Source organism: Helianthus annuus, chromosome 9 (genome assembly GCF_002127325.2).
Source record: "Helianthus annuus cultivar XRQ/B chromosome 9, HanXRQr2.0-SUNRISE, whole genome shotgun sequence".
Lineage (NCBI taxonomy): Eukaryota > Viridiplantae > Streptophyta > Magnoliopsida > Asterales > Asteraceae > Helianthus > Helianthus annuus.
This window is the reverse complement of record NC_035441.2, coordinates 188,432,893-188,454,178: the sequence shown is the minus strand read 5'-3', so window position 1 is coordinate 188,454,178 and position 21,286 is coordinate 188,432,893. Positions and strand designations below refer to the sequence as shown.

The 21,286-nt window shown below is 35.1% G+C and overlaps 2 protein-coding genes and 1 long non-coding RNA gene across 5 annotated transcripts; 1 reads left to right on the top strand and 2 right to left on the bottom strand.

Moving 5' to 3' along the window:
• Positions 1-4,143: 4,143 nt before the first annotated feature.
• On the top strand, positions 4,144-6,257 carry LOC110880267 (probable serine/threonine-protein kinase PBL12). Its single transcript, XM_022128849.2, has 4 exons — positions 4,144-4,654; positions 4,743-4,878; positions 4,973-5,109; positions 5,328-6,257. Exons 1-4 carry the CDS (start codon positions 4,268-4,270, stop codon positions 6,054-6,056), a joined length of 1,389 nt encoding a protein of 462 aa, XP_021984541.1. The 5' UTR covers positions 4,144-4,267; the 3' UTR covers positions 6,057-6,257.
• Positions 6,258-12,021: 5,764 nt separating this feature from the next.
• On the bottom strand, positions 12,022-13,542 carry LOC110880266. Its single transcript, XR_002559308.2, has 2 exons — positions 12,966-13,542; positions 12,022-12,668 (listed from the first exon to the last, which is right to left on the bottom strand). It is a non-coding gene; the product is annotated as an uncharacterized LOC110880266 (long non-coding RNA).
• A 3,159-nt stretch (positions 13,543-16,701) lies between these two features.
• LOC110880264 (lipoxygenase 1, chloroplastic) lies at positions 16,702-20,960 on the bottom strand. 3 transcript variants are annotated; one of them, XM_022128848.2, is made up of 8 exons: positions 20,154-20,960; positions 19,763-20,043; positions 19,261-19,498; positions 18,842-19,177; positions 18,561-18,754; positions 17,780-18,345; positions 16,887-17,683; positions 16,702-16,847 (listed from the first exon to the last, which is right to left on the bottom strand). In XM_022128848.2, the coding sequence occupies exons 1-7, from the start codon at positions 20,530-20,532 to the stop codon at positions 16,927-16,929; spliced, it is 2,751 nt and encodes a 916-aa protein (XP_021984540.1). In that variant the 5' UTR covers positions 20,533-20,960; the 3' UTR covers positions 16,702-16,847; positions 16,887-16,926. The 3 variants fall into 3 exon arrangements, with proteins under 3 accessions (XP_021984540.1, XP_035833946.1, XP_035833945.1); XM_035978053.1 differs by having other exon boundaries at positions 16,702-16,851; positions 16,891-17,683; XM_035978052.1 differs by having other exon boundaries at positions 16,710-17,683.
• Between the last annotated feature and the right edge of the window lie 326 nt (positions 20,961-21,286).

Sequence of the window (21,286 nt, the reverse complement as noted above, 5' to 3'; positions counted from 1 at the left end):
AAATAGGAAAATAAGGTGAGAAAACATGAGAGAGTGACACGTGTCCAAAAAAGATTTTCATTTATTAGTATAGGAAGATTAATATACTTTAGTCTTTATCTTCAATGTTTGGATAAGAACTTTTCGTATAATCTCTTGTTGATAAAGGTTGATAAAGTTTTGTAAATAAAAATTGAATATATTAAATGGATATATATTCGTATATCTCATAAATAATTATTTAATTTTAATGAACTAAAAAATAGATAGCTCCAATGAGTGACATGTGTCCTATAAATGGTTTCTTTTATTATATAGTATAGATTACTAAATATTTGATTAATATCTAATTTATTAATCTTCTAATATACTAATAAATGAAAATCTTTTTGTACACGTGTCACTCTCTAGCGTCTCCTCACTTTTAATAATAATATTACATATTAATTTTTTTATACACAAAATAAAATCTTTCTATAATATTTCTATAATAATAAATGAAAATCTTTTTTGAACACTTGTTACTTCCTGATAGTTTCTCACCTTATTTTCCTATTAATCTCTTATATTAAATAATAATAATAATAATTTTAAACGAAATATTATATAAGAATAAATAATTAGATAAGGATAAACGTTTGTTTTTATTATGATCATATTAAATAATAATAATAATTTTAAACAAAAACTTAGATAAGAATATAAACGTATGTTTTTATTATGATCATATTAAGGGAAAAGATCAAATAGAAAGTTAATTTTCGCTAGGAAGGATAGGAAGCCATAGGATTATGACATGTGGCAAATTTTAAAATAAAGAGAAAGGGTATTTTAGTCAATCCAACTCCTTCTTCTTCCTTTTTCAAAACCCAGTAAATTAAAAAACCCACCATTTTCAAAACCCACCATCTTCAACTATTTCTTCACTTTCTATCTCAATAATCACTACATTATAGTGCGATTTTCATCACCAATCAATGATTCAGAACCCGATCAACGTGTTCTTCAGCTTTTTTTTTTGAAGAAAACCCAGTTTAATTTCATAAAAAAATCTTGTTTTTCTGGTGATTTTGGAGATAATCACTCGATTCGTTCGATTCGAGCGTTGGTAAGTGTTTCTATCATTCAAATTTCGTGAATTGATGAAGAAATCGGCTTCAATCCATGTAAGAAATTCTTTAATTTCATTTTCATGATCTGGGTTTTTGATTTAGTCATTGCGTTTTACGATCTTTGCGGGGGTCCGGGGGCGGCAGCCCTCGGTAGCGGGGTCCCAGGGGCGGCAGCCCCTGGCGGGGTCCAAGGGGCAGAGCCCCTGGCTGGGGTTGAATGTAATTCGTAGACAATTCAGACAGTTCACAGTGACAGACAGTTTTATGTGTCCATTGCGTTTTAGAAATAAGAGAGTTTTATGTGGTTTCTGGCTGATGCGTTTTAGAAAAAAACACATTTTTAAGTGTTTTTAGTCATTGCGTTTTAGGTAAAACACATTTTTAGGTGTTTTCAGTCCATTGCGTTTTAGAATGAGTCATTTTTAAGTGTTTTCTGGCCATTGCGTTTTACATATAAGACATTTCTTTGTGTTTTTGGTGCATTGCGTTTTAGGTAAAACACTTTTTTATGTGTTTTCAGTCCATTGCGTTTTAGAAAACAGACATTTTAAGTGTATTCTGGCCATTGCGTTTTACAAATAAGTCATTTCTTTGTGTTTTTGGTGCATTGCGTTTTAGGTAAAACACTTTTTTATGTGTTTTTTGGCCATTGCGTTTTACAAATAAGACATTTCTATGTGTTTTCTGGCCATTGCGTTTTACAAATAAGTCATTTCTTTGTGTTTTTTGGTGCATTGCGTTTTAGAAAAATGTCATTTTTTAGGTTTTTTTTTTCATTGCGTTTTACGTGGTTTTCTATTGCGTTTTACGCAACTGGGTTTAATTTTTTTTTTAAAAAAAATATAGCAATAGTAAACTCGTTTTAAAGATAAAAAAACGCTCGTTTTTTTGGTGCAATTTTTATAAAAAAATAATGTCGTATGAAAGAGTTATTAACGTTTAAAAAATGGGGGGGAATTGGAGGAAAGAGAAACTATTGGCTTGGATTGACTAGAATGCCCTTGAATAAACTCACGCGCCTCTTTTCTTCCTTTTAATTTCCCTGATTTAATCTTAGCCCTTGATTAACTTAATGGATGGTCAAGATCACTTCCTATCCTTCCTAGCCAAATAAACTTCCTATTGTATCTCCACCCTCATATTAAATAATAATAATAATAATAATTTTAAGTAAAAAATTAGATAAGAACAAATAGTTGTTTTTCTATACATAATTGTAAACAAAAATTTAGATAAGCATAAACGTTTGTTTTTATTATGAGTCTATATATATATACTTTGGTGTTCGGTGATTGAAATTATGGTAAATTAGGAATCGAAGGTTCCGTTTGATATATACGTAATAATTGTATTATTATTTTTATTTCACTATAATTAAATCATTATTCTAGGTCGGGCATACGCTTCTATCAAACTGTAAGTGTTTTTAGACGCATCGCTATAAATGGTAAGTGTAATGTTATAATTGGTTTATACCCATCATTTATCGCAGATTGCATCAACATGTAGAAAGAACACAATTTTTAAATATAACAATTCTATACTCCATACAAAGAGAATTTAATTCTCGATTTTACGGTATAATTCATACAAATGATGAATAATATAAAAACGTGTGGATCGATCTCCACCTTTTTATACTGTAAACTCTGTTGGATACAAATTTAAGTCGAGTGTTTTATGAATGAAATAAACAAATAAGTATATGGGTGCATAAAAGTAACTAAAATAATTGTATCGCATAATTTGAATGTATCATAAAAACAAGACTCAACCCCATGTAATACATGTGTTTTTTTAACCTAATAATAAATACAAAAACAAACTAAAGCATATTGTTCATATGTAGCTTTCCATTTTAAATTATTTATAGTGTAAATTATAAGTTTTAACTTATATATTTAATGATAGCTAAGAACGATTATTAATTTGTGATATATTAGACTCTTAAATTGTGTAAATTTGTTTCAAAATTATTATATTTTTCGTTAAATTTAAAAGAAAAAAATTGACTTTTTCTTTATTATGGATGATTATAAGCAATTTTTGTATGGTATTTATTATCTTTCACATACGTGAGACATTTCCTTTATTCTATCCATGTAATACACGTGTGTATAACCTAGTCTATCTATTATATAATATATAAAAATAATGTTAAGAGTTAGTTATCTAAATTATTTTTCTAAATATTATTTATATTTATTATAACAAAGAAATTAAACCTATCTGTTTAAAGTGTTTATATCATTAAGAAATAACTAAACCCAAACCCCCCACTACAGGTGTAATTAAAACATGAGAAGTCCTATAAAAAAATTAATTGATGGTTGAGGGTTTTCAGTTTTCACACAGTATATAATATCATCTTAAAACTAAGAGTTAAATGCGATTTTACTCCCTGGTTTGGGTCATTTGATTAGTTTAGTCCAAAGGTTTTGTTTGAGTCTAAAAAGGTTTCACTGTTATCATTTTAATCCACTGGGTTAACTTCATCCTTTTTTTTGTTAACGAGAAGGGTAATTCGTTCATTTTATATGATTAAATTTATCTTCTAGTTAACAGAATTACATATAAAATGACCGAATTGCCCGTCTCGATAACAGAAAAAAATGAATGAAGTTAACCAAGTGAATTAAAATGGCAACGATGAAACCTTTTTAGACTCACAGACGAAAAATAAAAACTTTAGACTAAACTGGCAAAATAAAGTAAACCAAGCCAAACCAAACCAGGGACTAAAATTACATTTAACTCTAAAAATAAAATACATACCACTTTCATTTCTTCATCCTTCTAGAATGATAATACTTTTCCTTGATCAAAAAGTTCCAAAGCCCAAAGCAACTTATACTTTATTCTATAAGAGTTGTACCTTGCTCTGGTTTTTCTAATCTAAACTCTGGAAATATATAACCTCCTATGTGCATACATGATGATATACATATAATAATTAAATAATTTAACAATGTGTTAAGCCTGGAAAGATAATAAGTGGTTAGTTAGCCTTTAGACTTTTTTGGAATAAGAATCTTCCAAACCAAAACCCAAACCCCTGCTGCTGCCACCAACTTCTATCTTCTTCTTCTTTTTCAAATAATTTGGTTGGTTTAACCCCCCCTCATTTATATATACTCAAATCATCACCACCATATTTCACATTCTCTCCTCCTCCTATGGCTCCCAAAAAAACCACATCCTCATGGAAAAGCATTCTCTTTGGTTGTTTCACAAACAACACACCAACCTTTGACCCTCAAACTCTTGTTTCTAAATCCGGTTTGTCACAAAGGTTATCCATATCCGATGTCAGTTCATCGCTGTCTGTTATCAACGGTCTTTCGAATTCGGTTGTTGGGTGGAACCTTCAAGAGTTCACTTTTGCCGAGCTTACTATGATCACACATGATTTCGCTTCCAGTAACTACCTCGGTGAAGGTGGCTTTGGGACGGTTCATAAAGGCTTCATCGACGATAAGCTTAGGCCCGGGGTAGTAGAGGCGCAACCTGTTGCCGTTAAACTCTTGGATTTGGATGGTGGTCAAGGTCACAATGAATGGCTGGTAAGTGTATTTTCGTTAAATAACTTAATTTATAAGATTATTATTGTTTTCTGATTATAATAATAAGATTATTATATATCGTTTATAGGCTGAGGTGACCTTTTTGGGGCAATTGAGGCATCCACATCTAGTGAAGTTGATCGGTTATTGTTGTGAAGACAAGAACCGGCTTCTAGTATATGAATATATGGCAAGGGGCAATTTGGAGAGTCAACTATTTAGAAGTAATATTTTATTTCTTGCATTTATTTAATTTTGATTTGATTATAAAAAAAAACAAAATGATGCTGATCATGTTTTTTTTATGGATGGATTCAGGGTATTCGATTTCTTTGCCGTGGCTGACAAGGATTAAAATCGCACTTGGTGCCGCAAAGGGGCTAGCCTTTCTTCATGGGGAGGAAAAACCCGTTATTTATCGCGACTTCAAAACTTCAAATATTCTATTGGGATCGGTGAGTCTCTTTGTTTATCGATCTTTCAAGGGTCACACGGGTGGTTGTTTGGGTTGAAACGAGTCGTTCTTTGTATAGGCCGGGCAACCTAGAAACATACTTTGTCCATTTTGTAAATTTGTTATAACTAATTAACACGTTAATTACAATTGATAAAATGTTTAAGAGTTACTATTAAGTATGTTTACTTAATGTTATGGATTTGGTCTCAAAAACAGGATTATACGGCTAAACTTTCGGATTTTGGGTTAGCCAAAGATGGCCCTGAGGGAGACGAGACACATGTGAGTACACGAGTGATGGGAACACACGGCTATGCTGCACCTGAGTACGTCATGACAGGTCACCTGACAACCATGAGTGATGTTTATAGTTTTGGAGTCGTTTTACTAGAGCTACTAACAGGAAGAAGATCAATGGACAAAAAACGACCTAGTAGAGAACAATGCCTTGTGGAATGGGCTAGACCACTTTTGAAAGATTCAAACAATCTTGACCGGATCATGGACCCTAAACTAGACGGTCAGTATCCCACCTTAGGGGCTAAGAGAGCAGCGATTCTGGCTAGCCGATGCCTAAGCCATCACCCAAAATGCAGACCAACCATGAATGAAGTGGTTAAGATCTTGGAACATGTGATGGAGTTAGATGATTTCCCGGTTGGTTCATTTGTTTATATCGCTCCGAAAGAAGGACAAAACACCAAAGACAAGGATGAGGCAAAACAACATAATGACGAAAAGGGTAGCGGCGATGATGAGGCGGAGGAGGTCATGGTGGTGGTTGAGAAGAAAGAAAGTAGTCGAAAGCGGGACCATGAAAAGAAAGGTCACAGGCATAAACACAGGATTAGATCGATGAGGTCTCGAGCAGTATATTCGGATACAGCTTTATATAAAAACTTTAGAAAGGGTACCAATTCTCCATTGTTGCCCCATCCCAAATAAAATGGGATGTGAATTTGTTAAAATGTTGATTCTATTTAGGCTAGTTTTCTGTTTTGTTTACATGCTTTTTGAAACCCACAACAATGAGAGGTTTATTTTGTAATTCATCTTCAAAGGAAGATTTGTAACACGTCACATGTACGTAGTGTTTAAAATCTTAGTGTTAATATTCAATAAATCACAGAAAAAAATTCGAAGATATTGGGAAATTTTTAGGGGATGTTTGAAACAGGGGTGAGCAAAAGGAAAAACCCAACCCTACCCGACAATTACCCGACCCGACCCGAGAACCGATCAAACATAAAATACAGAACCGATTCACTACCCTAAATATAGGGTCGGTTCCGGTCCATAGGTCCAAGTCGGGTTTCACCATGAAAAGAACCTAGAACCGACCCGACCCGACCCGATTTTATATGAAAAATTGGAACCGATCTAAATACCTAGGTACTTGGGTTCGGGTTGGGTTAGGTATATTTTCGGTTCGGTTCTCGGTTATTTTCGGTCCGGATCTAAACCTGCTCACCCCTAGTTTGAAATTGTTTATATATGTATATATTTTCTTAAAAATAAACATACAAGCGTTTTATTGGTTTAAAACAAAGCACGAAGATAAATAGTTTAAATAAACAGTGTAGATCAAATACAAATAAGTCTTTAAAATAAAATATACCTTTAACGTAAGAAATGAAGTAGGGTTTTTTTTTTTTGAATTTTTTCCCAACTACTTAATAATGATGTTTAATCGCAAAATGTAAAAAAAAAAAATCGTGATTTTACAGTAGTAGAGTAACTATTGTAGGGTAATTATAATTACTCTCACAAAATTATATAATTACTCTGTTAGTGTAAAATCAAGATTTTTTTTTTTTTTTTTTGAATTCTAGGATTAAAATACGTGCTTAATAAAATGGAGGAAAATCAATAAAAAATCCTCTCCTTCACTTTTTATGTCAAAGGGTATTTTGTATGTTAAAATCCATTTATACGATAACTTAAGTCTAAATAAATAATACCAAGTCCATAAATAACCATAACATTTGAGAAATACGTTACATCAAAATTATTTGTTTCGGTCATGGTTTATTACGTTTTATCAAAATTATTTGTTTAGGTCAGGGTTTATTTTATTTGCATCCATCGAGAAGGCCTTTTAATACAAATTCTAAAGACCCATGGCATTATAGCCTAGTGGTATCTTGGTGGTGGGATAAGGCTTATGACCATTAGGTCATGGGTTCGATTCCCACAAAGGGGGTTTTTCCCAAATTTATTGGGTTTCCTCCTGAATTGGCATTATTGCCTAGTGGAGATGGATATGATCGGGTGGTTCTGCTGGTGGCACGATGATACTGATACTCCAGTGGTCCGTCAGTGATCCAAATTTGCCGTTCAAAAAAAAAAAAAAAAAAATACAAATTCTAAAGCATGGAAATAAGTAGTTTGAAATTAAGAGTAAGAGATTAAATGGTTTCATACAATTTGACTTTCCAAGTCAACCGTACCAACAACATATGTTAGACGCAAGTATTATTGATGTAAACTCAATCAATACACATACATTTTTTAAACTTTAAAACAAAATTTTAATTAAAAAGACAAGGCACTAGTGTTTGATTTAAAAAAAAGGAAAAACTTTCGTTTCATGGTGTTTGATCAAATAGGTTTGGGTTTAAAATACAGAAAGAAACCCATGAATGATTACGGTTTAGAAATCCATTCTCATTCTTAATTTAATACTCCACCTGGTCAAGAAAGAAGTTCGATTTTAAAAAGTAGAAAGAAATTGAATACAATTTTTCGGGTCAATTTACACATAAAAAAGTATAAACTACTTGATTACATTATCAACGGTTTAAAACATGGGTAACCGAAGAACACAAGTTTTATATTTATATAGATAAAGATTATCTCATCATCGTCATCATCTATAAACATATTTTTATACAGTTTAGTAGAGGTTATCTTAACACACAGATATCCCGTTCGTATTAAAATCACAAAGGATTAGTGGCGGACCCAGGAATTTTTCCATAGGGGTGCGGAACATTTTTAAAAATTTTAGGCCCCTAGGTATATAAGGGTGTAAGGAGTGGTTAAACACTTTGGAGTGGCAAACTAAAAAATCACCGATTCTTGTTGTTTGCCGCGTCGCCACAAGGTCGGCGCCGGTGTTTGCCGATCGGCAAACTGCTTTGCCGCACGTTGCCGAGTCCCACTCCGTATACCCTAAGTAAAAAAATCGGTTCGTATAGGGTCGGGTCATGTAAAAGCAACGAACATCAAACTAAATTTATACAATCATCAAAAACATGTCAAACCTTGTTACAAACATAATTAAAACGTCGACGCCCTACGGGTTTTCATTTTTTGAAATCTATCCAAAATATCATCTAAAACTAATTTCTTAAGCAATTCTTTCTCTATATAGCATAAGTTCATCGCTCCATAACATAATGTTTCAATTTTAATTTTCAACTATTCAAGCCCTAGAAATCATAACGTAAGTTGTAATCACCCTAAAAATATATAAACAACATAATCACCCTAAAAATATATAAACAACATAATCACCCTAAAAATATATAAACAACATAATCACCCTAAAAATCATCTAAACAACCATAAACAACGTCAAAACACATAAAATTTCAAACCTATTTAACAACTTTATTACCCTTTTTTCTCCTATAATATCAACCAAAATCATCAAAATAACAAAGAAACTTACCCGTGTTCGGATTCCGGTTAGATTTGGCGTCAAACGACAGTAATATGGTGGCTGATTACGGTGGTCGCCGGCTGCTGGACTGTTGTCGCTGAGTGATGTTGTTCGTTGGCAGTGCAGGGACGCAAGAGAGAGAGCGGGAGAGAATTTCTAAAGGTTTTGGGCTTTAATTATTTTATTATAGTTTGAAATATTGTTGGGTTTGGTTAACGGGCTAAGACTTAGTGGGCTAGCTAGTTAGGAATTATAAGTGGGTAAAGGTATGGGTATTTGGGTTTAGTTAGTTAGGTATTAAAAGTTATATAATTTAGGTAGTATTTTTTTTTTAAAAAATAAGAGTTTACTAAAAAAAATTTAAAATATAAATTGATAACACTTTTTACCTAAGGGTGCGGACGAAAAATTCCAAGGGGTGCGGACGAAAAATTCCAAGGGGTGCGGACGGGTTTTTCGACGGAATTTAGCACTAAATTTTTTTTTCCCCGGGGGTGCGCCCACCCACCTTGGGTTGGGCTTAGGTCCGCCCTTGCAAAGGATGTCTTAAATGTTTAAATGTAACACTTGCTATCCTTTACGTTTATTTTTTGTTGCAGGTTACGCCCTTCATTACAAACCCAATTAATATTTGGAGTTAACTAAATGAGTTTGTAATAAAGAACATAAACCTGCAACAAAAAGAAACAAACGTAGAGAACGAGTGTTACTTTTAAACATTAAGGAAATCCGATGTAGTTTTAAATAAACGTAAAGGACATTTTCTATAATTTTTTCAAGACATATATATGTTGTTACTATTTATATGTATCAAGATTAAAGTTGCTTGTTAAACAAGCCTAGACCAGACTCAAAAGGATAGTCAACATTTGAGGTCACCTGAGAACTGGGCTTAAAAGGTTGCATTAAAATAATATAATGAACAAATAACCATCAACTAAGAAACAATTATAATATTGACAAATAGGCTGATTGCTAGCAGATGAAGATAGAAGCAAAATACATGCAGTTTCAGATGTATTAAACAATTGGTACCGAAAAAACACAAGTATACTGTCATTATCATAAGTAGAAAAGGACAAACAGCAAGCCCAATCAAATATTGTAATGATCCACATGCAGACACCTAAAATTGGCACTAATGATAATCACAGTCTAACAACTCCAGTTGAAACTCTAAACAAATCCGGTTTAATAATAATGACAGACTAACCGCCTAACGCTTCTAGATTTTCTACGAAACTTGTGGACAAAGAAAAGGAAAAGATTAATAACAACTCCCATCAGTTTAGGTGATGATAAGATTACCTAAATTCCAACCTGCCCCATAAGATTTTATTTACCATTCGGCTGCTTAATAAGTCCTAATCAGTTACACTCACCACCACTATTTAAATCGGTTAAGAGGCGGCAAATATAGCCAATTTTTATATGGGTTGGGTTACTTCTTGTCCAAGATATGTTAAAACTTGTCATGAAAAATTCTTATTTGACCCATTTCTGATTTAGCTATAATTAACAAGAACTGATTTTACCCATTTGACCGAAGCACAAACTGAATTGACCCGTTAATAAGTAAATAGTCTAAATTGGGCATCTGTAATTCATATAGAAAGCACCACTAACAATAAGAAAAACTTGCTCAAATAGTTCTCCCTGAGAAAAAATGACAGGAAAATGGAAAATTCAATTTTCTACAACTACAATTTGGAAAGCATTTCAACATTGTTTTCCAGACTTCACTCATTATAGATTTGGTGCAAGTTTTTCAAACTTCTCCAGCCTGCCGCCCATCAATTACATAACAAATATATACATTTAAGATAAAAGTAACAAAATAATATATAGTGAAAGTGTAAAATACAATATTGCTTAACGTACGAGCGTACGCTGTGAAATTACGCACGTTGTAAAATTCAAAACCCTAATCACGCATGTTGAAAAACCGGCCTCATAATATATATTTAGATTTGGTTTTTCAACATGCGTGATTAGGGTTTTGATTTTTACAACATGCGTAATTTCATAGCGTACGTTAAGGAATATTGTACGTTAACCGGCCTCATAAATCATAATATATATTTAGTTATGTATATAAATTTGTATTTACAAATATGTATATATAGTGCATGAATAAACACAACAATTAACAACTTGATGGATAATAACTGAGCCGGGCTCAAGTTATAGACATAGAGCTCTAAACGAGCTGAGCTTGAGCTCTCGTACATTAAACAAGCCAAGCTCGGGATTAAGTAAGTTGGGCTCGGTTCATTTACACCCCTAATCATATGGAACAAGATATACATCTTTAAATGGTTCCCATGTGGAGCACAAAACTAATAACTAATATTGCTTTAAATGATGTTTTGTTGTGTAAAGAATCATGAAAATTGGCAAGTTCATCATGATGAGTCTTCAAGAGAAGAGAATACAAAAGAAAATAAAGATGAATGCCTTAACTAAAAATTAAGTTTATTTACAAATGTCGATTGCATAGTGAATAAAAGTTTTCAAAGAATAAGCCAACCATAAAAATCAATACAATCAGAATCCATTAACTCCTCCAAATATTAAACCTAAGGAATTTGGGGATTTTTCCTCCAAAAATTTAGTGGATTGTGAAGGAAATAAAAGCCTGATCTATAAAATGACCAAAATGCCGTTCATTGTTATGTGAAACATGCCATCATCCACAACATCAGTCGTCTTCAGATTAGACCTTATTATTCTTTTGTTCCTCTAATTGGTTTACGATTGAGAACCCAGACAACCCCAAAACTTGTACAACAACATTAATATCAAATAAGTATTAATTGAATCAGAGCGTTTCATATAACTCGCCACCAAATATTTCCTTCGCCTTTTGCTTTAACCACATGTTTTGAATAGCTCACCAAAGAGAAACAATACAACAAATCATTGGAAAAGACTTCAACTCAAATTTAGACAGAATAACTAACGCATGATTTTAAGATTTTCTATATTCTTTAAGTGAAAGTTTAAAATTTAAACTTAACTTCATCACCCTCTTTTTAAATATTAAAACTTTATTGTTTAAAGCATATAGTTTTTCCTTTGGGTTGTTTGAATTTCTCTTCTCTGAATCTTGCACATAGGTGGTCTTTTGGGGTTGGATCTACTGGCAATCTTATTTTTGATTTTCGATGGCAATCTTATTTTTGATTTTCGATCATGATGATTTTCAAAAAAAAAAAAAAAAAAAAAAAAAAAAACATTAAATGATGTACAATCGAAATATACCTATATTAACACAACATTCGTCACACTAGTCACTAGTGTTAAAAAAGTAAAAGTAAAAAAAAGTGTGGATTAGAAGCGCATAACTGCAAAGTTGATAGCTTTCCATCCTTTTCGCTCACGTCCCCTCCGAGAAAAACTCGAGAACAGTTGAACAAAACTGTCTTTGTCCAGTTGTCATGCCCGTGTTTGCCTACAATTTTCATCGGTCTGTTCATTCCCTAGTCCCCAACTGGTACAAATGTGCAACGTATTCGAATGGTACCCAAAGATGGTTCATATGTTACGGAAATCAGCACAAGGGAGAGTTGCAGCATAAGCATAACCCCCTCTAGAGTGCTTCAAAGCTTCCCACAAGCTCTATGCTTCGTCCTCAAGATTGAAAGTAGCCAACCTCGCTTCAAAACATCTTCACCTCTAAGTACCTCAAAGATTATCTCCACATGGAAGATCTAGTTACAGGCCTCAATGGGAGTAACTACAGTATTGAAAGATTAAGATTTATGCTTTGAAAGCGCTCAAGCCAAGTGTATATCCCAACGAGAGGTGGTATAGATGGTCAATTGTTTCCTCTAGTGTATTTCCTCTAAGTGGGGCGTTCTTTCCTCTAAGGGGCAGTTTGGTAACCTCTGCGCTAGTAAGTGTTGAGCCATTAAGAAGTCTCATTGGGTAACTAGTAAGAGGACTGACTTGGCTCGGCCTGATTGGTTATTAACTAGAACATAAACTTGTAATGTAGTTTTCACAAGCAAGCATTGGAAAAATAACAGTTTGATGGCAATCATGATTTGATCATCATAAACTAAAAAGACAGAGAATATAATTTCTAGTTGAAGAAGGAAAGTGAATTAAAGTATGTTAAGCCTGATGAGTGATGACTTAATTTTAAACAAACAATCATAAGTAAGTCTTAATAATATACTAACCTCCATAATCACTAAGAGAAAGATGAGAATCTGGCAAAACCCATCGCTGCAAGCAAGCAAAGGAAGGAGTGTGATCGATCAGCAAACGTAAGTTAATTTAGAATGTCTAATTTTGATTATTCTATGGATCACATTTCCGGCTAAACAGAGCACACTCATCTCTTGCCTTCTTTCTTTTTCACTCCAAATATCTCAACATTAATTAGTACCAAATTCAGCCCAATGCTAGGGTTTGTGTACAACTTGACGTTGGAGCGGGTAACCTATCGGAGTATCCAAAACCACAATACACCCACTGTCATCATATCCGGATCCAACTCCACGCCCCGAATTTCAGGAGGCGATTCACCAACGGCCACGGAACAGAGACTCAACTGGGTTGAACCTCCCTTTTCAAAAGTTAAAAAAAAATGTGGTTTGCAAATTTTGCACCTTTGCAAAATTTTGCCTTAAAACCCTCACTTCTCCACGCCTACCAAGCCACTTCGTGATCAGCGTTGTTAACGACGTTGTGTGTGGGACGAGGAAAATTCTACCAGCGTTGAGGGCAAACAGGTATACGATGTGGCACGATGGTGTTGGTGGGTTTAAACTAACCGTTAAATGGCTAGTTTGATTAAAAAAAAAAACGTGTATATAATCACATCTTTCACCCTATTTTTTTAAAAACCACACACTAAATCAATCCATTTCTCACTTCCCAATTACATATTCACTCCAATTTTTAACAAAATTTTTAAAAGATGGAAGGCTCAAATTCATCATGTTCATTTGGAGCGGGTTTGGTTAAACACATTTGGAGCGTCCCGTGAAACAACCTTGACGAAGACAAAGACAACAATCAAAGTTTATGTAGTTTTATTTCAAGTCTATTTAATTTTTTATTTTTAAGTTTATGTAATTTTAATGTTATGCAAATTTTTAAATTTATGTTGTTTATGCAATTAATATTAATGCTTTTATTTAAATTTAATAGATTTTATATAATTATTAAATATATAATATAATAATATAAAATGTGTGTCACGTGTCGAACAACGTCACTCTATCACACCACTTCCCACCCATCCCTTTTTTGCACCATGCCACTTCCCACCCTTACCTTTTTTTGCACCACGCCACTTTTCTTTTATGATGCGCACTTAGATAACGCCCCCTTTTCAAGGCCTTCCACACCAAATAGGTGGTGGCGGATGAGAAACATAATACCGCAGAATTATCTGATGGTATCTGCGGAGAACGAGAGGAGACGACGGGTAGTTTCATGAAGTGGGTGGCACAGGCGTAGATTGACCTGGAGGAGACAGCGGCTTGTTTCTTGAAGTGGGTGACGTCGGCGGAGACGGTGGGGAAGAGAGATTGGTGGTGGTTGTTTGTGAGGGTGGAGGTGGTGGATGAGGGAAGAAGTGTGAGGTAAATCAAGTTTAAATTAAAAAATGGGGCCCACTCAAAGTTTGTTAATAATATAATATACTTCTTATTTTTATCTTTAGTAAGGACAATCATAGTTACAATATTCATACACAAGAATCATCAAGTAATAACTTTACAATCATTAGAACCAATTGTATAATTATTAAACAATGAATATCGTGGTGTAAGATTGCAAAGCACAAGTACCAACAAAAGTTTAACTCGAGAAAATTCAAACTTATAGTTTTTTTTCTTTGTTGGTATTCATTTTGGATCACTACTTTTGTGTTTACATGTATTATAGATATTATGATATCGGAAATATTTATAGCTATGTTACCATTTTACTTTTGTTAAGGTGGAGGGGCACTCTCCATTATTTAATAAGATTATGTCACCTTATATAACTCAATGCAACCGAATTCAACCCAAAGAGTAAGGGACACTCTCTTAGCTCAAGTGCTCAACCCACTTCTCTAATCAACCCACTCCCCATTTCAATGGTCACACTCACACACAACTCTCTATTGTCTAATCCCATTACTCGCAATGGGTTGTAGTAATCGCTCTCACCCTACTCGATCCAACAACTCGGGTTGGTTGCGGCGGTGTTGCCACCCAACCTGCAACAACTCGTGGCTTTCTGAGTAATCCTCCCCTTCCACCTTTATATTGATTTTATTTTCAAGTTATTCCTATTGTTTTTCAATTTATATTTCAAACTTGGTATTGTCAAACTATGTTGATGTGCATATCAGCCATGTGATATCTTTATTGGATACATACACACCCAACAATGAACATATCATCTTCAAATTTTCCAACCAAACCAAAGGAGTAGTAAAACATTACCAACAAATATGATAATTAATAACTATAACATATGGCATTTGGAAGCTACCTCAGTTTTAGCCCAATGTCAGTAAGCAGAATACCAACAACAGAGACTACCTAACTATGAGTTCTGGATTGTATCCAACTAGTTGGGCTGCTCGTGCTATGCAGCGGGAACTCTGTCGTTTCGTTTTAGTTCGTTACAGTACCGATACTCGCTATAGGAACCGTATATTCGAAATTTTATAAAACTTTTATTTTAAAGTTATATTAGTAATCAAATAAATTAATTAGAAAGGGAAATTTATAGCCTATTGGTCTTGCACTATACTTTCCATTCTAAATTGTTATTGTTATAAAGTATAATATAATATAATATAATATTTGGAATCTTACTTGCCAAATGCCCAGATATGCATGCATATCATAGTAATTTACAATAATAAATCGAAGGTGTGACCACCTACACCAGATCTTGTGTAGGATATATAGCCAGCAAGATTGATATACTTTGAAAACTAACTATTTCTATATGCATAATGTCATCTGGATTCTGGAAATAAACATGAATCACACAACCCACAAATCTGCAACAGGAAATGAGATCAGCTTTAACGCTATCTTGGGCATAATACTCATTTGCAACAACATACATACATACAGAATAAAGGACTACTGTCTACTTCTTATAAGAAAGCTAAGCCACAAGTCACAACATAGTCGTCGTCTTCAAGATAAAATCCTATTACTCTAAGAGGCAACCTATATCAACTTTTTTGTCAAGTTATAAACAGGCTATCTATATTTATTTATTCATTTATCATTAACAACATACTAAGAGATTTTCATGTAGATTAACACAAGATGACACATGCTACATATCATGATGACAAGTACCAACAAGCTAGCTACTCATTTTACCATCACAATTTGGAGACCATTTTGTGTTTAAAACTCACACATACATATAGAGAGGTCATTGTCAAATTATGTCAACTCACACATACAATTTATCAGCATGTGGTATACTTTTATCAGCATGTTCAAAAGTCAAATTTTGCAACACTAACACTCACACATTCATTTTATCCGCGTGTTTAAAACTCACACATTCATTTTATCGACATGTTTAAAACTCACACGTACATTCCATACAATGTATGTGGTATACACTTTATCACCATGTTTAAAAACATTCAATACAGAGACGTCAAATTTTGTTCAACTCGGCCCTAAGTTTACACAAGAATTGTCGTTAAATTCATGCATATGTGATCTTTGCGTGTTCAACCCGTCTTTGATAAAGCGGTCAGAAGAGGTTCATCAATTTGAACTAGAATCCAACAACATGAAAGATTCTCACCCCTAACAGTAAGTATGGGTGACACTAGAGCCTGAACGCCTCTAGCCGGCCAAATTGCTCTTGTAGATTGACTAATATATATTGCAGTCACTAAATGTAGACATATAGTATGAACACAATACAAGCAGACCCTCTTAGCATTTTTTGACCTTCATATCATTTACCATTTATTCCATAACTTAAACTAGGATTTTACAGCTATATGCACCGTAATTGTGCATCTAAGAATCTTGATTTACATTACATATATGCAATCTACTTAACAACACTGTATTGACATATAACAAACACTACTTCACTTACATCTCTCCATTGGGTTAACCAAAAACGAGCCTAAATAATGCTCATTATTCATATAGACACACTATTCGGAACACCTCTACATGTTGCACCCGACTCTGAACTTGGTGCAAGAAGCTCATACGGCAAAACCCCAGCCCCGCACCTGTTCTTTAGACTCGGATCCCTGTTTCTTTTCTCAATTTCCTTTTCAATTCGTTGAATTTCAGCTGAAAACTTGTAAAACGCTTCCACAATCTCCGAATCCCCTGTCCAAGTGTCGGTTTGTTGTCTGTCCCCAATATACTCCTCATCAGGTGAATGTGTGGATAGCGTGTCCACCACCGCCATATATTTTGTTGATTGTAATAAACTGGGTAAAGCAGAAAGAAAATACTTTTGCGGGTCGTCATGGAAGCTCATGTATTCGGGGTCGTTCTCATCAGGGAGTAACCGCCGCATTAGTGGTGGTCGGTTTGGGATGTAGCCACCATACGGGTACTGACCAAAGTTAAGCGCTGCGTGTTGAGCCGATGCAAGCCAGATGATGGTGGTTAGGATGCCGGTGAGGTCATCTGCATCAGCTAAAGTCGGCCACCAGTCCTCGTGGCGGAGATCGGCATGGCCGACATTGATGGACTCCGCATACCATGCTTGGAGCTCCCGGTCATTGCATACATGGGCTGAGTCGGGGTAGTAATGGTTCACATAGGTTCGAACCCAGGTTTGGATGGCTTCCCAAATCATGAGCCCGTCTGATGCGTACGGGTAGTCTTCAATTAAAAGCTTCAAACCATGTGGCTTGCTTGGGTCCCGAACCGCTACACCTCTGTACAGATCATTGGAGATAAAAAAAAATTGTTAACTACATGTGAATATTAAAACTGTTAAATCATGTGATTTTGAATAATCGAAATATAGGTACCTTCTAATGAGATCAGCTGGAAGACCTTCTAAATCAAACCGCCAATTCTTATAAGCAGCAGCACTCATCTCCATACAATATCGACCAGGGGTAAAACATTGTTCAATAACCCCATCGGCGTTGATCAAATTCTGGCGAGCCAATGCATTGATTTCCAAAGTGTATCTCATGTGTGGGTCCAAAAGCTTATATATAGGGTGCATAGCACTCAATTGTCTATGAGCCGCTAATATAAATGGTTCCATAGATGCATGGGTCCGTAACCAGTGGTGCACCAGTTGGTGGACCCCAGCATCGTTTGAGCAGACGTGAGCTTTGGCTAGTTGCCACAACCAGGTGCTTGTGGCATCAGCTGGCGGTGTGACCACACGTTTTGACTCTGTTCCAGGTAAAGCTTGCGGTAGACTAAGCTCGATTGCAACGGGCATGAGAGTGCCAGATGGATTTAAGAAAAATATGGTTCGTGTTGCATACGCTTTACGCCCATCGAGTGCATTTATTCGGTCCAAAAATGGTAGGTATATGTCATGGTAGTCTATGATAAATAGCTTATTTTCCTCAAGTGCCTGTTTACATCACCAAAACAATCATCATTAATCTTTAGTAATTAATATACAGAGAAGGCAATATCTAAACATAAAATCCCCTAAATCCTTTTATTCAGAAACTTCAATTATTATTGAAAATATCATTTCTGTAATCATGTATATCACAAATTCTTTATAAAAAAAAATGAGATTTCAGATAAAAGTCATCGGGTAAATGAAATTAGGCACGTTACCTGTTGTACACTCATGCCATTGAGATGGCCAACAATGTGTTCTTCTCGAAGAGCAGACTCTTGCGAGCCGTATTTATCAGGATCAAGTCGACTCACTGGGGGGAAAACTTGAAGCCTCTCTATGCTAACTGGGTTCACCCCCGCAATTGTTTGGCGCGCAAATTCATCATCGCGAAACCAAGCAAATTTGTCCTCTACAAATTATAAGTTTTTATTAAAACCATGTGTATTTGAAATTAAATGAGAACTTCAAATCGATGTGTGAATAGTCCATCACTTACTGGAAAGAATCTTTGGGGTGTCGTATTTGAGAAGTCCACCACCCTGGCTAGATTCATGCAACCTAGTCACCAATTTGGGCAACGGAAGCTTCTTTACGAGATCATCTTGAAGCCCTAATTTTAAAACGACCCCTTTACTGTAAAGACTATCAAGTTGTGAGAACCCGTTGATATCATGTTTCTTAGAAATGCTGGCCACAATTGACGGCAATAGATTATGCAGCACCGCCTTTAGCCGCCCTGTTGAAAATGCATTTGCTTTTGATTCCTCAAATTGTTCGTCTCTAGGAACATACATCGGTAATGGCTTCTCCACCCGACTCTCAGCTAAAATATCTATAAATAAAACAAAGTACAAAATCATACAAGTGCACACGTAATAATATTAAATGATAAACACGAAATATATCGATAGATACCAGTATCACTAGGCGCACGTCCGGTTCGACATCTTCTTGGATAGGGCATTTTATCACCTCCAAGTGACGGCCTAATGAATTCATTTCCCCTATCGGGGTTACCCAAATCATTGTAGACATCGTAATCGTATATCCGATCTGATAATTTTCTAACGCCTTTACCATCACCCCTTATATCTTTAAGCTCTTGGTCTCTTAAGTATCTCAGCCCTGCTGGAGTCTCATGAGGTAGGTATGGCTGCAAGTAACGAAAAACGGTTGGTCAAACCGAATCTTGCTACAATAAACTAGAAAAAAAAAAGTTGGAAACTTGGAATACACATAATGTATGGCTGCAGCAATTTTAGGAACCAAGACCATGAATATTCAAACTACAACAAGTCATGAGACAGAATTTGCTATTTGACTTTCAAAGTTGTAATTTTGAACATTCTTGGTAAGAACTTTCAAGACATGATTGAAACCCATGTGGAAAAGTCTTTAACTTGAAACAATTAGTTACCTGATTAGAGAAGAAAACCCTAGGTTTAGAATAATCTTTATAAGACTGAACCCAAGAATTGCAAGGGAAATGAACAGGGCCACATGCAAATCCTTCAATGATAATACTTTCCAAAAAGAACTCCTTTTGGTGCTTATTAGTAATAGCAATTGCTCCTGGAATCCCAAATTCTGAATCCACCAAAATATCAGCAGTGTAATTAACCCTTTCAGTTTTAAAATTTGATTTCTTTGACCAGTCCTTTAACGCAGCTTCTTTGCTTTTCTTCGGAGCTCTCGTTTCTTCAACATCAAATTCAATTAAAAAAATAATTAGTACCAAGTTACCATATTAAAACAGAATTAAAAACTTTTTTTTTTCTCAGAGGCATTTCATCGAACAGTTGGCTTACTTGGATCAATATCGTTGCTGTGAAGCTCCAGAACAACATTCCTCCCGATCTGATCGGCAAAAGCATCCAACTTCCTAACAATTGTCTCCGTGAGATCCTCCTTAACCTTGTTCCGAACAGTCAACACAGCTCTCACCTTAAAAGAAACCGGCTTTTCAACTCTCACAAGTTTGACCAAATCTTCACTGATTGCCGCCACTACCACCGGAGTCGTTGTTCTCACACCCTTTCTCAATCTCCTCTTCCGATCAAGCGGAATCAGAACAGGGTTCACATACAACCGACCCAGATTCTGATTAATAATATTTGACCCAAAAAATGATGATTTATTATCCACCATAGAAGAAGCACTAATAATATCTTTAGCTAGTGAGGCCATGTGAATGTTGTTGAGAGTGAAATGAAAAGGGGGGAGTTGGGTTGGGTTGGGTTGGGTGGATATGAAAGAAGATGTCACGGAGCGAGTGCGTATTTATATACAGCAGAAGAAATAGAAAAGATGAAATCACCGGCCAGTAATGTTTATGTCAGTCCAAGTACAAACACTCCACGTTTAAAACTTTTTGAATATTGCGATCGCTTTCTTTCTTTCTCTCTCTCTGGCGATTGTTATTATTCATCGCCGTCGTTGAGTTCATATATACCTACAGGGGTCTGCGTGGTTCTTCCGAGTCAAACCGAGTTTCTGGTTTCTGAGTCAAAACGCGGCCGAGGAAGGTACCAAGGTGGGTGGGCAGCCAGGGGACTTTTTACGGTATATATATTTTTTTAGTTGGACTTGGACCCATTTGTGTCCTTGCTTTCATAACAATAGCAAATACAACTCCTGTTCCTCTTAAAGTCTTCTCCGTACTTGAAAATTATACAAATAACAAGTGGGATCGTCATGTGTAAACGAGCCAGGTTAACCTCGTCGTGTTTTTATAAAGCTCGAGCTCAAGCTCGGTTTGGTTCGAACCTACTTATTTTGTTTGAGCTCGTTTAGGCTCGCAAACCTAAATGTGCTTTGTATTTTAGGCTCAAGCTCGAGTTTTGGCTCGATAACTAAACGAGCTCTATATGTGAAAGCTTGGTTCGTTCGAGCTTTTAACCGAGCTGATCACGAGTAGCTCTCGAGCCTCTGAGCTTGTTTA